The sequence below is a fragment of the Nomascus leucogenys genome, chromosome 22a (assembly GCF_006542625.1).
Source record: "Nomascus leucogenys isolate Asia chromosome 22a, Asia_NLE_v1, whole genome shotgun sequence".
In the NCBI taxonomy this organism is placed as follows: Eukaryota; Metazoa; Chordata; class Mammalia; order Primates; family Hylobatidae; genus Nomascus; species Nomascus leucogenys.
Window position 1 is genome coordinate 105660764 of NC_044402.1, and position 14412 is coordinate 105675175.

Here is a 14412-nt window from a genome sequence, read left to right on the forward strand (position 1 = left end):
GCCATTTCCAGGCTATGTAAGTACATACATAATTGAGTGCTCAGTATTCATAGATGGCAGATATTGTTGTCTGTTTTATCCCTTAATGTGTCCTTGGTTCCCACATGTAGTAGATGCTTGATAAATATTGAGTGAATGAAAATGTCACATCTGAGACTTACTTCATCTCAGAGAGTAAACTTGAGTAGTAAAGTTATATGCTCTATCTTACTTCGTTCTATTATCAGCCACTGGCAAGGAGTAACTATACCTTTTATACTCTCCTTTATATAAGCTTGTAGATGTTAAATAAATTTAAATTGTCCAATTACTGGAGACTAAATATAATGAACTTATTTTCAACATTTGTGTCTGCTTAAGTGACAGTGTTCCATAAATATTTAATGGGCTTTACTTATGTACCTAGTTATAACACCCTTATCTGCCACTTCCTGCCCTGAGAGAATTGGCCCCATCTGGTTTAGGATAGTTCTTACTCCAGAGCCCTAGGACTCCATGGAACCCGTTTGTTGGAGAGAGTTGAAAGGACGGACTGCGAACGCCTCAGTCATCCCTTCTGTGCATCTGCATATCAGATCTCCCTTAAGACTTTTTCAACAAAGATACCTCAACTAATAGAAGAGTCTGGAAGAAACTGCTGTAACATAACATACCTGTGCAGATAGCAAAAGTTAAAAAAGAAATGACTATGGTTCTAAAAGAGTTAGTAGATGACAGCAGATAGGCGTTATATATTTTGGCTCATCTCGTTGGCACACTTTACTATTTGCATTCCCCTTTACTGCAGGTATGTTCATTTTAATTCTCACACTCTGGGATAGATTGACATTATTCCATCAGAAGAAAGTATGAAACTCTCATTTGTTGCCCGCCATCAGAAGTGCCATGTTAATATAGATCACCAGGGAATTGATCAAGAATAAGAACTGGGTCAAAAAGCAATTTCTATGAGGACATTTAAACAAGATCCATTTTTAGTTTCGCTAATATTTACATGCTTTCCATAGGGAATGAGCAGGCACTTGACTCTCGGCTACTGAGCATCTCTGCGGTACCCATGAAGATTAAAGGGCATTAATTCTTATAAAGACAGAAGACTAATGTACAGTTTATCTTTATTAAATCGAAAAAAAAATTGCAACTGTTTGATCTTCAAATCTGTGTTTCACTGTGTCAGAGCATATTTTGTGTGCTCATGTTTTTGCTGTATTCTCTGGTGGAACAGCACTTGCCCTCTGGTACAATAAAAAGCATCCATAACCTAGAAAAAGGTCTCAGCACTGTTGATACATTCAGGCAAATCAATTAGTTAGATTTGCCAGGAATACCAAAATGGTTGCTTGAACATTATATTGATATCTCAAAAATTGAAGAAGCTACTTAAGAGAAGTCAAAATATATAGTTGTTGGGATTTTTCCCGCATTACCCAGATGTACAAGATATGTAAACAGTTTTGATGAGGACCTTGTGAAGAATACATAATGAGCCCTTGATTGAATCAAAATCATTTTAAACAGAAACATATTTTTCAAAGGATGAGCTTGAGGTTCAATTGTAATTCTATTTGAGCCTAGAGACTTGGTATGAAAAAATGGGTTATGACCTGATTTTGTTTTTCCTTTCCCCAAAACATTTCCCTCCCCGCTGCCAGCTCATCGTGGCAAAAGCAGAATATGTTTAAAAATCCATTATATTTTTTATTGGCTGGGACACTAATGGAGGGCTCTGCGACGGCTCTATTTTACAGGCTGAATACTTTAATTAGGCTGGTTACTGATCAGTTGTTGGGATATCGATTGTGTCATTTATCAAAGAGCTGGGGAAGCAGAAAAAAAATTTTTGTTCTTGTTGTTATTGTTAAATCAAAGCACAAGGCTGTACAAAGCAAGCCCTAGCTCTCTCTCTTGCTGCAGCTCCAGCTTTAATTTAGGACTAGCTTGCCTCCTATACCAGGCTCAGTTTGACTAGCAGTTCAGAAGAAAGGGTAAATACACTGGGTGTGGGAAAAGTGTTACAAGCCTTGACAAAAAGCTAAAGGACCTTCAGCAGCTGAAAACATTTTAATTATTAAGAATGCAAAAATGGAATGTTTTAGATATTTTGTGTGACTAGCTCGACACTGAATTTTTATAACCAAAGAGGAAAATATAAATCCAATGCATTGTTTTAGCCAAATGCTATTCTCAGAAGAGCTCTGGGAATCAGATGGGTGCTGCTGTTTGTGGTACATTCTTCTCACAAATGGTCAAGGGAACAGCCATGAGATGGCTTCCAAATCATTTACCTCCTTAAAATCTGTTATGGAGACAAATAATACGAACAAGAGCAAACCCCGATTCTCTTTGCTCCAACCTTTTTGAAAAAAAAAAATAGTTCAGAGTTCTCTATAATCAGCCTCCTCCAATAATTCCCTCTTCAGCACCTGTGGAAGTTGGATCATAGGGGTGTTATTCTGGATACAGCAGTTTTCAGAAAACTGTGAATGTGATTACAGACTGTAAAAATCAAAATAGGAAGGGGAAATATAGGGGGGAACCCTCAGGAGAACTGCTGTCTGGCGTTGTCACAGCGGTTTGATTTAGCTCCTGGCCAAAGACCTAGAATCTGCAGAGACACACTGGTGGCATTTCAGAGGCGAACCTGCTTGAGTTCTGACTTGTCCTAGAGCATATGCACTTAGGCGCAGAGAGAGAGAGGAACCAGCTGGTTGGCAGAGAAACACCCTTGGCATGAACTGTATTCCTGTGTTGACACTGCCACAAGCTGTATTCCCAGATGGAAGAAAATTTGAAAGAAGCCAGTTGTAAGTGGGAAAAGAGAATAATAAAGTTAATCCTCTTTTGTGTTGGCTATCAGCACTCCTAATCCTTAGCACCACATTGTCAGTACTTTTTATTTTATACTCAAAGATGTTTTCACTGATAGGGCCATTTTGAGTTTCCACAGTTGAGGACTTAAGTGTAATAGACTCTTGAAAGACTATTCATACAGCGATCATTCTTTCACTTTGCTTCAACTGACCAAGTTGGAACATATTAAAAATGCAAATGTAATTTTTACTTTTATCTCTTAGGATCCTGCAGAGTGTGGGGCATTTTCCAGGCCATGCTTTGAGAACTGTCAAAATGCTGTAACCACCTCTAGGCGAAATGATAATAGTACCCTGCATCCACTTGGCACTTACAGTCCACAAGACAAACAGAAAGGTAAGAGTTTATTCATTTTATCCACTGCAAATGGAGTGAGAAGACACAAAAGTGTCTTTTTATCTTAAAAAAAAAAATAGTCAAGGGGAGTTAATTAGACTAAGTGCAGACTTTGTTACTCAGTCACAAACACTGAGAGACTGGGGGGAGAGCTGACTCAGAACTTGTGAATCAGATTCCTGGCAATGTCTCTAGTTTAAGTGACACTTTCTGTGCTTGCTGCCCCAAACATGGAGGGTTATATATAAAACAAACGATCACTGGAGAATCAAAGATGGCAAACTGTTATTTTTTAAACTCTTCTAATATTGGAAGTTACCAAGTATAAATAAATAACTACCAAAATTTTAAACTGTATGGATTTATAATCCATAAAATGGTCATAGCGTGATTCACAGATGATCCTCGATTATAATATGAGTATGATGAATGGGTGAATATCCTAACCTGAAACCATCTCGTGATGTTTGGCATGTTCTTGTTATTGTCTTGCTACACTGTCTTGCCTTATTATCTGACGTGGATCCCATTTCTAGCCGACTCCAGATGTAAAAAAATCCGGGTTTTCCTCTTTGTCTCTTAAAAAATATACTTCAAGTCACCAAGAAAATTGTTTTATCTCCCTGTATCTCTTTTCTTTAATAACTTGAATTTTTTATTACAAAAGCAATACATATTCATTGCAGAAAATTTAGAGAAAAGAAATAAAAAGAAAATTTAATTTTACTTATACTTCTATCAAAGATCCTAATCAGTAACATGTATATCTTTCAGGACGTTTTAATGAAAATATTTTATACATAAAGTGAAATAATGAAATGTATGTAATGTTTAGGAAATTGCTTTTTAAAATTAATAGCACATTATATGCCTCTTAGTCATTGAATATTCTTCTACAATATCACGTTCAGTATTTGCATAGTGTCTTTTGAAGGTAAGTACCATATATTATGTAATCAGTCCCTATATTTTGAACACTTAAGATGTTATCATAATTTAACTATGTGGAAAGAAGTTCCAAGCTGTGAAATTACTCCATCATAACATACTTGTAAATCTGAGGTGGCTCTAGAATTAAATTGTCTCATTAGAATGGGATGTTGTTTTTTCCATGGAATTCCTCCATTTTAGCAAGAGTAGTAGCAACAGCTGCAATCATTTATTAAGTGTTTACTGTCTGTTAGATACTGTGTTGAGTAATTTGCATGCAGACTCAAAGTGGATATTATCTTCGTTTTACAAATGAAGATCTAGAAAGTCAGAGAAAGTAAATAATTTACTCACGAATGCATATTTGATACATGCAGAGTCTGGATTCAATTCCTGTCTCCCTGTCTTCAGTTTGTCTTCCAAACCACAGCATGGGTCTGACTTATATTGGTCTCTTGAAACTATTGGAGTCCTTTCACCTACTGAGAATGCCCATTAGAAACTGACTTTAGACCAGGCACAGTGGCTCACACTTGTAATCCCAGCACTTTGGGAGGCTGAGGCAGGCAGATCACTTAAGGTCGGGAGTTCGAGACGAGCCAGGCCAACATGGCAAAAATCCCATCTCTACTTAAAAAAAAAAAAAAAAAAAAAAAAAAAAATTAGCCTGATGTGATGGCACATGCCTGTAATCCCAGCTACTATCGGCGGAGGCGGGGGAAGAAGAAGCTGACTTTACTTAGTATACAGATAAAAAAAATACTCAGTATGTCTTTTCTCACCTTAAAGAAATTATGGTGGCAGGCACCTGTAGTCCCAGCTACTCGAGAGGCTGAGCAGGAGAATGGTGTGAACCCAGGAGGCAGAGCTTGCAGTGAGCCAAGATCGTGCCACTGTCCTCTAGCCTGGGTGACAGAGCAAGGAGACTCTGTTTCAAAGAAAAAACAGAAATTAAAAGTTTTCTTGACAGAACAAGATTGCCTTCTGAAATCTTAAATTGCAGTAGCAAAAGAGCCTGGGAAAGGAATGGCAAGTTTTCTGCAAAATAAAACAGCCTTCTTTCTACCTTATGATCACGAATGTGGACATCTGTATTAAAATATCTAGATTTTATATAACTTGATTGTCATTTAATTCTCTAGCAACATGTGGCCCGGTGTCTACTAAGTCTAGAGTTTAATTCCTAGTTATGCCAATGACATCTAAATGAACACTAAGTACCTTTTGTTTCATTTTTAGTATCTATAAAATACAGTTATGTGCCACATAATGACATTTTGGTCAACAACAGACCGCATATATCATGGTAGTCCCGTAAAGATTATAATGGAGCTGAAAAATTCCTAATGCTATACTATAATTTTTATCATCATTTTAGAGTACACTTCTACTTATTTTTTAAAAAAGGTAACTGTAAACAGCCTCAGGCAGTTCCTTTAGGAGGTATCCAGAAGAAGGCGTTGTTATCATAGGAAATGACAGCTCTCTGTCTGTTATTGCCCCTGAAGACCTTCCAGTGGGATAAGATGTGAAGGTGGAAGACAGTGATATTGATGATCCTGACCCTATCTAGGCCTAGGCTAACGTGTGTTTGTGTCTCAGGTTTTACCAAAAAAGTTTAAAAGGTTAAAAAAAAAAGTATAATAGAAAAAGCTTATAGAATAAAGATATAAAGAAAAAATATGTTTCTACAGCTGTACAATGTGTTTGTGTTTTAAGCTGTTATTACAAAAGATTCAAAAAGTTAAATTAAAATTTATAAAGTAACAAAGTTACTGAGATTGAGGAAAGAAAATATTTTTTAGAAATGTAGTGTAGCCTAAGTGCATTGTGTCTGTAATGTCTATAGTAGGGTACAATAGTGTTCTAGGCCTTCAGATTTACTCATCCTCACTCACTGACTCACCCAGAGCAACTGCCAGTCCTGAAAGCTCCATTCATGGTAAGTGTCCTAAGCAGGTGTACCAATTTTTATCTTTTATACTGTATTTTCACTGTAGCTTTTCTGTTTAGATACACAAATACCATTGTGTTATAATTGCGTATAGTGTTCAGTAAATGCTATACAGGATTGTAGCTTAGGAGCAATAATAGGCTATACCACAGAGCTTACCAGAGTAAGCTAATCCTTCTAGGTTTGAGTAAGTACGCTATGATGTTGATGCAAGGACAAAATTGCCTAATGAAGCTTTTCTCAGAATATAGCCTCCTTAAGTGACACACAATGTATTTTCAGAAGACATTGAGATACTTAAGTACATGGAATAATATCTCTGCAAAGAATAGCAAAGGCTAAACTAATGAAACCATAGAAGTAGTTAATGTGTAAGGATACACCCAGAAAAAAAAATAAATAAGAAAATCCATTCCAAGCACATGCTAAAAATACAATACAATAATAATTTGGTTTGGAACTTCAATAGAATGTTCAGACTTTGTATATCTTCTGTACAAATAGAGTCCTTTGGGCACAAGCAGCCTCAGACACTACTGGGAGATTTTGTCTGTTCTTTTCTTCCCAGGACGTAGATTTAGTTAGAACAATTTTTACATCAGTGAAAAAAATATATAAATTAACTATCTACATGTTTCCTGTTTCTCTTTCTTCCGAAGTGACTCCATTAAACATTATTTTTTCAAAAGTAGAGAAAATCTATTATTATATTTTCTTTGTGGATCTGTGCTACCACACTAGATTATAAAATTTAGGCCTATCAAAACACAGACTCATTACATTTTCATTGTTAGTGGCCAGTAGATGAAATTTTCTTACTTTTTATGTAAGCCTACTGATTTAGAGACCAAAAAATTATAGCAGAATATATAAATATGATGCTATAAAAGAGTATCATTGCCATCACCTCTTTGTAATATTAATGGCATTTTATATTTAGGGAACTATTGGGAGTTCTGAGTTTCAGATCCATGTCAGGTGGTAACAGGCCACTAAGGCTTATAAAACCTGAATGTTGATTGCCACTACCAGTTTTTTCAAGGATCTTCTTTAGAAAAACAAGATTAACTTGACAAAATGTAATGTCTAGTGAGGAGAGGAGCTGTTACAGCCAAAACATTGACTTTTTTTTTTCTTTCCTTTTTCCTTTCCTTTGTGTATTTAAAAATCCAATGTTGATATTCTGTGTTCCATTTATTTTTGTAATAATAGCACATACCACCCACAGTTCTTGGTTTTTATTTTTTTTATTCCTGTCAAGCTGTTACACAGAAAAAAAGGCATTTTTAGAACTAATGTTTGTAGAAATCGTAACACCAGAAAATTCACATTTGTATTGAAGAATTGCTAGCAATGCCGGTAGTGAAATAAGTGTGGTGCTTCAAGATGGTAATAGGGATGGAGGCTGTGTCCCAAGGGCTTCCTATAAAATCCTATTAAGCATTTGAATGGTAATGAAATGCACCGACACTGTATTTTCTGAGGAATCTTGCTGGCAGATCTTACCCTGGGCCGAGGAATCGCCTCATGCAGTTTGCCTCTGGTTAGCATTACCTCTCATTTCACTGCCCTTGTCTCCCCCATATAGCTCTTCTCCTGCTTCTCCTCTTTCAGCTCAAGTGCACTCCTGTCTTAGGCTCCCACTGCCCTGAAGTCACCCAGCATCACCCACGGGGTTAGGCCTTTCATCTCCATCTCAAATCAGAGGTTGTGGTTCTGTGACCTATCTCTCTGGATCCATATTCCCTGGGGTCCTCTGAGACACATCATAGTAGAATTATTTTTAATGTGTATCTTTCTGGGGACCAGCATGTATCTACCCCTCTATAGCATGTAAAGCACTACGTCTGGAATGACTATCCAAGATTGAATTATACGTTTCAATTTGGCTAATGTTTATTGGATACCTCCATTGTGCAGAAAACACTATCGGGAGTGGTGAATGCAGTAGTATTATTGTCCTTAAGAACAGTCTGAAGCAGGGGTCAAAAAACTTTGTCCTTAAAGTGCAAGATAGTAAGTGCTTCAGGTTTTGGACTGTAGGTCTCTGTCACCACTCAATTCTGCCATTGTAGAGCAGAAGCACTCATGGACAATACATAAACAAATAGGCATGGCTGTTCAGTAAAACTTTATTTGCAAAGGCAGGTGGCAAGCTGGTTTTGGACCAGGGCCATAGTTTGCTGACCTCTTGTCTAAAGTTACAATCTCTTTTACTCATTCTTTTCTGATGTGGCCTTGGTAGGATAGATCCCACAACACAAATAACAACAAAAGATGATAATTAAAAAGAAGAGCCATTTGGCCATCAATGAAGTAATGACTACAGGGAGTGCCGTGTCAACATTTACAGGGATAGATATATATGAAATGACCATCAAGAAGACTGTACCTCGTACACTCAATGAAATCCAGAAATATTATTATAGGAGATAAGAATTCCAGACTTTTACACTGAAACAAGGGCTTAACAAAGGTGTTTGGGCCCAGAGGAAAATAAAAATTCCTTACAGCATCTGAATATGTTGTTTAAAAAATGTAACAAGGGGCCAGGCGTGGTGGCTTACGCCTGTAATCCCAGCACTTTGGGAGGCCAAGGTGGGCGGATCATGAAGTCAGGAGATCAAGATCATCCTGGCTAACACAGTGAAACCCCCTCTCTACTTAAAATACAAAAAATTAGCTGGGCTTGGTGGCAAGCGCCTGTAGTCCCAGCTACTCGGGAGGCTGAGGCAGGAGAATGGCTTGAACCCGGGAGGCGGAGCTTGCAGTGAGCCAAGATCAGACCACTGCACTCCAGCCTTGGTGACAGAGTGAGACTCTGTCTCAAAAAACAAACAAAAAAAAAAAGTAACAAGGATAGAGAGTCAACAAATAAGATACTTACCTCAACAAACAAGATACTTACCTCTGCACCGATCACCACTTTTAAAAAACACACATAAAAACACATAAACACATGAAGAACCATAAATGGTTCACATGAGTGTAATAAACATTAAATTTAATGATTGTAGTAAAACTAGCCAGAGAAGAGGCTGTAGAAGACATGGAAAAATGAGAAAGAGGAACACGAGGAGAAAGTTATCTACAGTCTAGTAAAAGAAATAGGCATAGATAAATAGATAATAGCTTGATAGAACAATAAATACATACATAGTTTATTGCAAAAGTGGCATTTGATAAATGCTCTCCAAGAATTACTTTACATAATATTAAGTAATAGATAAACCTAAAGTGTCACTGGATAGATAAAGACAGTGAAAGTCTATTTCTTGGTCCTATCACTGCACAATGAGGTTTGGCAGCTGTGCTCCATGCAGTGATTACAGGACCTAGGCTCCTTCCACTGGTGGCTGGGCACCTTGTCACCTGGCGTGATATAGTTGGGGAAAGGAAGAGAGAGTGAGGAAGGTGCACCCTCTCATAACCACTGGTACTGGGAATGACATTTATCATAGCAGCCCACATTCCATTAGCAAGAACTAGGCTAGGGACAAAGAGGCCCTAGCAATGGTGTCCAGCTGTATGCCCAGGAAGAGAGGAAGAGCACAGATAGAGGGGGCACTGGTCTTCTTGGCCACTGTTATAAAAGTGACAGATCCTTGGCAACAGCGAAGGCTTCATAGTAAAAGTGATATTTGGATGGACTGTGGGAGAAGGGTAGGACTTTGACAGGTAGAGTAGGTTTTGCAGTTACATAAGCAAAGATACTGAGGCAGGAACACCCAGGGGTGTTGTCAGGGAATGGTAAGCTAACAGATAATAGGAGATAAAGTTGTTTGCCAGGATCGTAGACCTTTATTCCGTAGGCAATGTGTGCAGCTGAAGTGATTTTGAGCAACAAGTTACGTGATCACAAATATGTTCGCCAACACTGTGGAAGATGGACTGAGAGATAGAGGATAGAAGATGAGAGCCAGCAGAAAGGAATTTGTCCCAGGATGTCCATTGCCCCCAATTTACATTACAGTCCTTCTGCTCTGTTTCTCTTAGCAAGTCTTGAATGCCTGACTGCTGCCACCACTAACAAATCAATGGGCCCCTAGGGTTGGAGGTGGTGCAGGGGCACAGTGCAGGCGCTGCCCTTGTGCTCCTTTCCCCCTGGTCACCTACTTAGCAGATCTGCTTCAAGCTTCATTCCCAGGGGCGTGTCAGCTGTGCTACAACTACCTCCACATCAGTCTAGTGCCTGGGGCAGAGCTTGGAGCAAGTCCTTGCCTTGTGTATTTATCAGGATTCTGCAGAGAAACAAAACCAAGTGTGGTGTGTGTGTGTGTGTGTGTGTGTGTGTGTGAACAGATTTATGATAAGGAATTGGCTCACATGGCCATGGAGACAGGCACATCCCAGGATCTGCAGGATGAGTCAGCAAGCTGGGGTTGCAGAAGAGTTGACGGTGCAGTTTGAGTCTGAAGGCCTGAGAACCAGAAAAGCTGATGGCGTGGTTTCAGTCTGAAGACAAACGGGCTTGAGACTCAGGAAGAACTGATGTTTCTGTTTGGGTCTGAAGATAGAAAAAAGCCAATGTCCCATGTCAAAGTCACTCAGGCAGGGGGAATTCTCTCTTATTCAGGAGAGAGGCAATCTTTTTTGTTCTATTCATGCCTTCAAGTGATTAGACAAGGCCCACCCCATTAGAGAGGACAGTCTACTTATTTAAATGTTAATCTTGTTTAAAAACACCCTCACAGAAACTCCCAGAATAATATCTAGGTACCCTGTGGCCCAGTCAAGTTGACATATAAAATTCACCATCATATCCAGCATGTGGACAAGCCAAAGCAGGTTTTATCACCAACAGCAGTTCTCAAGGGTAGAGAGATTTGTCTCTTATTCTGTCATTCAGGGACAAATCAGGTACACATCTTATCAAATATGTCACTGTAATAGATACAAGTAGAACTTACAATCTATGGAATAATAATCCTCTGTTAACAGTTTGCATTTACAAATCACTGCTTAAATATAATTTACTTTGGCCGGGCACGGTGGCTCACACCTGTAATCCCAGCACTTTGGGAGGTGGATGTGAGTGGATCACGAGGTCAGGAGATCAAGACCATCCTGGCTAACATGGTGAAACCCTGTCTCTACTAAATATACAAAAAATTAGCCAGGCGTGGTGGCGAGCACCTGTAGTCCCAGCTATTTGGGAGGCTGAAGCAGGAGAATGGCATGAACCCGGGAGGCAGAGCTTGCAGTGAACCAAGATCATGCCACTGCACTCCAGCCTGGGTGACAGAGCGAGACTCCATCTCAAAAAAAATAATAAATATATATACATATATATATATATATAAAATTTAATTCTCATATTCCTCCAGTAAAGGTATTCTTGTTGCCACTTGATGGCTTTAAAAACTGAGGCTTGGAAGAGTTGAGTAATTCGCCAAGTTCACACAGCAGTAGGGTTGGAAACATGGCAATCTTGCTCCAAAAACCATGCACTTTACCACGATGTTATATAATGCTTTTCATACACTAGTGAATATGGTTAGTAATTATGAGCATTCAATGAAGTAATGTACAAGGCTTAATATGTCTGCTATACAATAAGATCTCAACAACCTTATGCGTTAGTTGTGGTAATATTAGTCATACATGTCTATTCTTCTAGTACAGAACAAACTGGAAAAGTATACATTTTTAGTAGGTGGGAAAACCAGGATTTAGACCCCTGTCTTTTCCTTATAAGGCCTTAAACTCAGGTGTCTCCATTATGGCACAGATAGAAAAAAAGGGAGAACGTGTGTGTGTGTGTGTGTGTGCGTGTGTGTGTGTGTGTTTACCTCCACTATGTCTAAATGGTGAACAGATATACTATATCTCATGATTTTTTAAAAGAAGTTTTTGCTACTGAAGCAAATGCTTTAATCACCATATAATCCGGAGTATTCACTATAGAGTCTTGTTTACAAAAATGTTAAGCCGTAAAACAGATGACTTTGTTAATCTTCCACAAATCACAGGTAATGAGTATGTGTCAGCCTTTTGTTGATGGGAAAAGGTAGTCAAGATGTGTGGAGTGGGTTTGCTAGGGGTTACCTGCAGGTCACCAGTGTAAAAACGTATTAGCAGGCTTAGATTTCCTCATACAAGCGGTATTCATTCTCATAAGGATCCTTCAGTTCTGTGTGAGAACTTATTTATTTCAGGGCTGGTTTATGTGTTGGCTAAAACTGCGTCTGAGAGAGAGATACTGAAACCAAACCAGGCATCGAATGGTTCTGCTTCCGCTTTATACAGCTTCATTTGTTCTTTGTTTATAGACCTATTGCTGCCCAATGACGGATGGGCCGAGAGTGAAGTTCCACCTTCTCCAACACCACATTCTGCTCTGGAATTGGGCCTCGAAGATTACAGCCACAGGTATTGATAAAATGATATATCGTAAATGCTGCTTGTTATTGTTTTTCTGGGAGAACTCAGCAACCTTATTCAGCAAACTTATTTTAACTCTATTTCTTTCTGGAATGGAAATCTTATAGTATCTATAATTCCTTTCCAGCAAAAGCTTCAGTGAAACTTTCTCATAGCTAATAGCTTAGATTGGGCATATTTTGCTTCCTGGTATTTGTTAAGGTTCACCTTAAATTATTAAAATATTTAAGAAAATGGCTGAACTTTCTTTGACAAATTTAAAAACTAGAGCCGTGGAGCTCAAAGAAAAGTGACATGGGAAGGTATAAAACAAAACTGAGAAAATAGGAAGCTTATGGGTTTTTATTAGTAATTTGCAAGCCCTAGAGGTATTTTAAAAATAGATGTTCCAAGAAAGTTAATGTAATCTAAAAATTAAAGCAACGCCATATATAATCTAAAATATTGAAGAGGGTACCCAATATTATATCCATTCTGTAATAGAAACTAAAAAAAATCAATAATTTTTAGAATCACACAAGCATGAGAGAGATTTACTAAGCATATGTACTATTTGACGAGGGGAATTCATAGATTTTGTTCTTCTGATGAGTTTTAAAAATCATTAAATTGTCCCTTTGCTATTTTCTGTATTTATTATGGCTGTTAGAAACTGTGTATTTTATTCCATTCTGTGTCCCATGATAATCCTGTGAAATTTCTTCATTTTTCTTGCAGCAATGCTAGTGTCATTCCTATTATGTTTTTTAATACAGTCTGCTAAAAATAAAGCAGCATGCCTAGAGTATATCTAACTCTATTAGGTGGAAGCTCACCTATATTTAGCTATCTCTGATTCTTATACTTTTGAAGTCAGTTATCTTGCTAACTACGGTTTCGTGAACTAGGTTGATAATGGTAATAATATTCTAGATCAGTATCTCTAGGGGTTTCATAAAAGAAAATGTGGACCTATTTAATTTTGTCCACTCATTTCCATTGCCTGCCTCGATTCTGAATTGAAAATGACAGTTTGGTGGCATAAAAAAAAAGCCATTTAAAACATAATTTCATTTGTTCTACCTTACTGTTTATCCTGTATATATGTGCAAAATGTTTGGAATGGTGCAAAGCTGAATCAGATATAAACCCTGTCTTCAGGAAGCTGGTAGGCTGACAGGTAGACTCATGGGACGACTGGAACATAAGGGTTCCAAGTGATATTTGCCAGAAGATGTGGATAAAATGCTCTGGGCATCTGAGGCAGAGGAGAATGCCTCCAGATAAAGGAATCAGGAAAAATGCTATGGTAAAAGTGTCATTTGAGCTGAACCCTAACTCATGAATAGCAGGTGGACATGAGATGAGCCCAGGAAGAAAGGGCATTTCGGGAGGGAAGGGCAGCAGAAGAAACAGCATAGAGATGGGAGAGTAAATTGATTTGCACAACTTGGGGCTGTTCAGCCAAATGATAAAGCCCAGAGTGCGAGAATAAGGTATGCAGACTTCATTTGGTAGATAGTCAATCTTATTGTAGGGTTTTCGCAGGTAATACACAGAATGAAACCTGGGTTTTTTGTGTGTGTATAACATGGATCGGGTGAATGGAAGAGGTTTGATATTCCCTGGAAGCCAGGGCTCTTTGCATACCTTTTAGGGCAATTGCAGTCAGAGGTACTGAGCATCTGTGCAGGGGAGGCTAGAGAGAAGCACTCAGATGAGAAACCTTCAAGGGAGAGAGGTGGTTCAGAGATCACCAGGGATTTAGCAGCTGCCTTTTTGGCTTCAAAGTCTCCATGGATTTCTTTCTTTCCCTTTTCTGCAAAGCCATTCCTTTGTGAATTGGGGAGAGAAAAAAGTTTATATTGGTCCTCGCTGCTGTAAATCTTCATTACATGGTATGAACTAGTAACTTCCATGTTCTTTTCACTCTCTCCCTTCCTAGTCCCTGTGTTTTA

At 38.4% G+C, this 14412-nt stretch overlaps 1 protein-coding gene across 1 annotated transcript in view; it reads left to right on the top strand.

Moving 5' to 3' along the window:
- Positions 1-14412, top strand: part of PARD3B (par-3 family cell polarity regulator beta) — a 1081037-nt gene that overhangs the window by 626768 nt on the left and 439857 nt on the right. Inside the window, exons 13-14 of the mRNA XM_030803127.1 lie at positions 3075-3207; positions 12364-12463. Coding sequence (XP_030658987.1) covers positions 3075-3207; positions 12364-12463 — 233 coding nt within the window. The remainder of the gene's footprint in view (positions 1-3074; positions 3208-12363; positions 12464-14412) is intronic.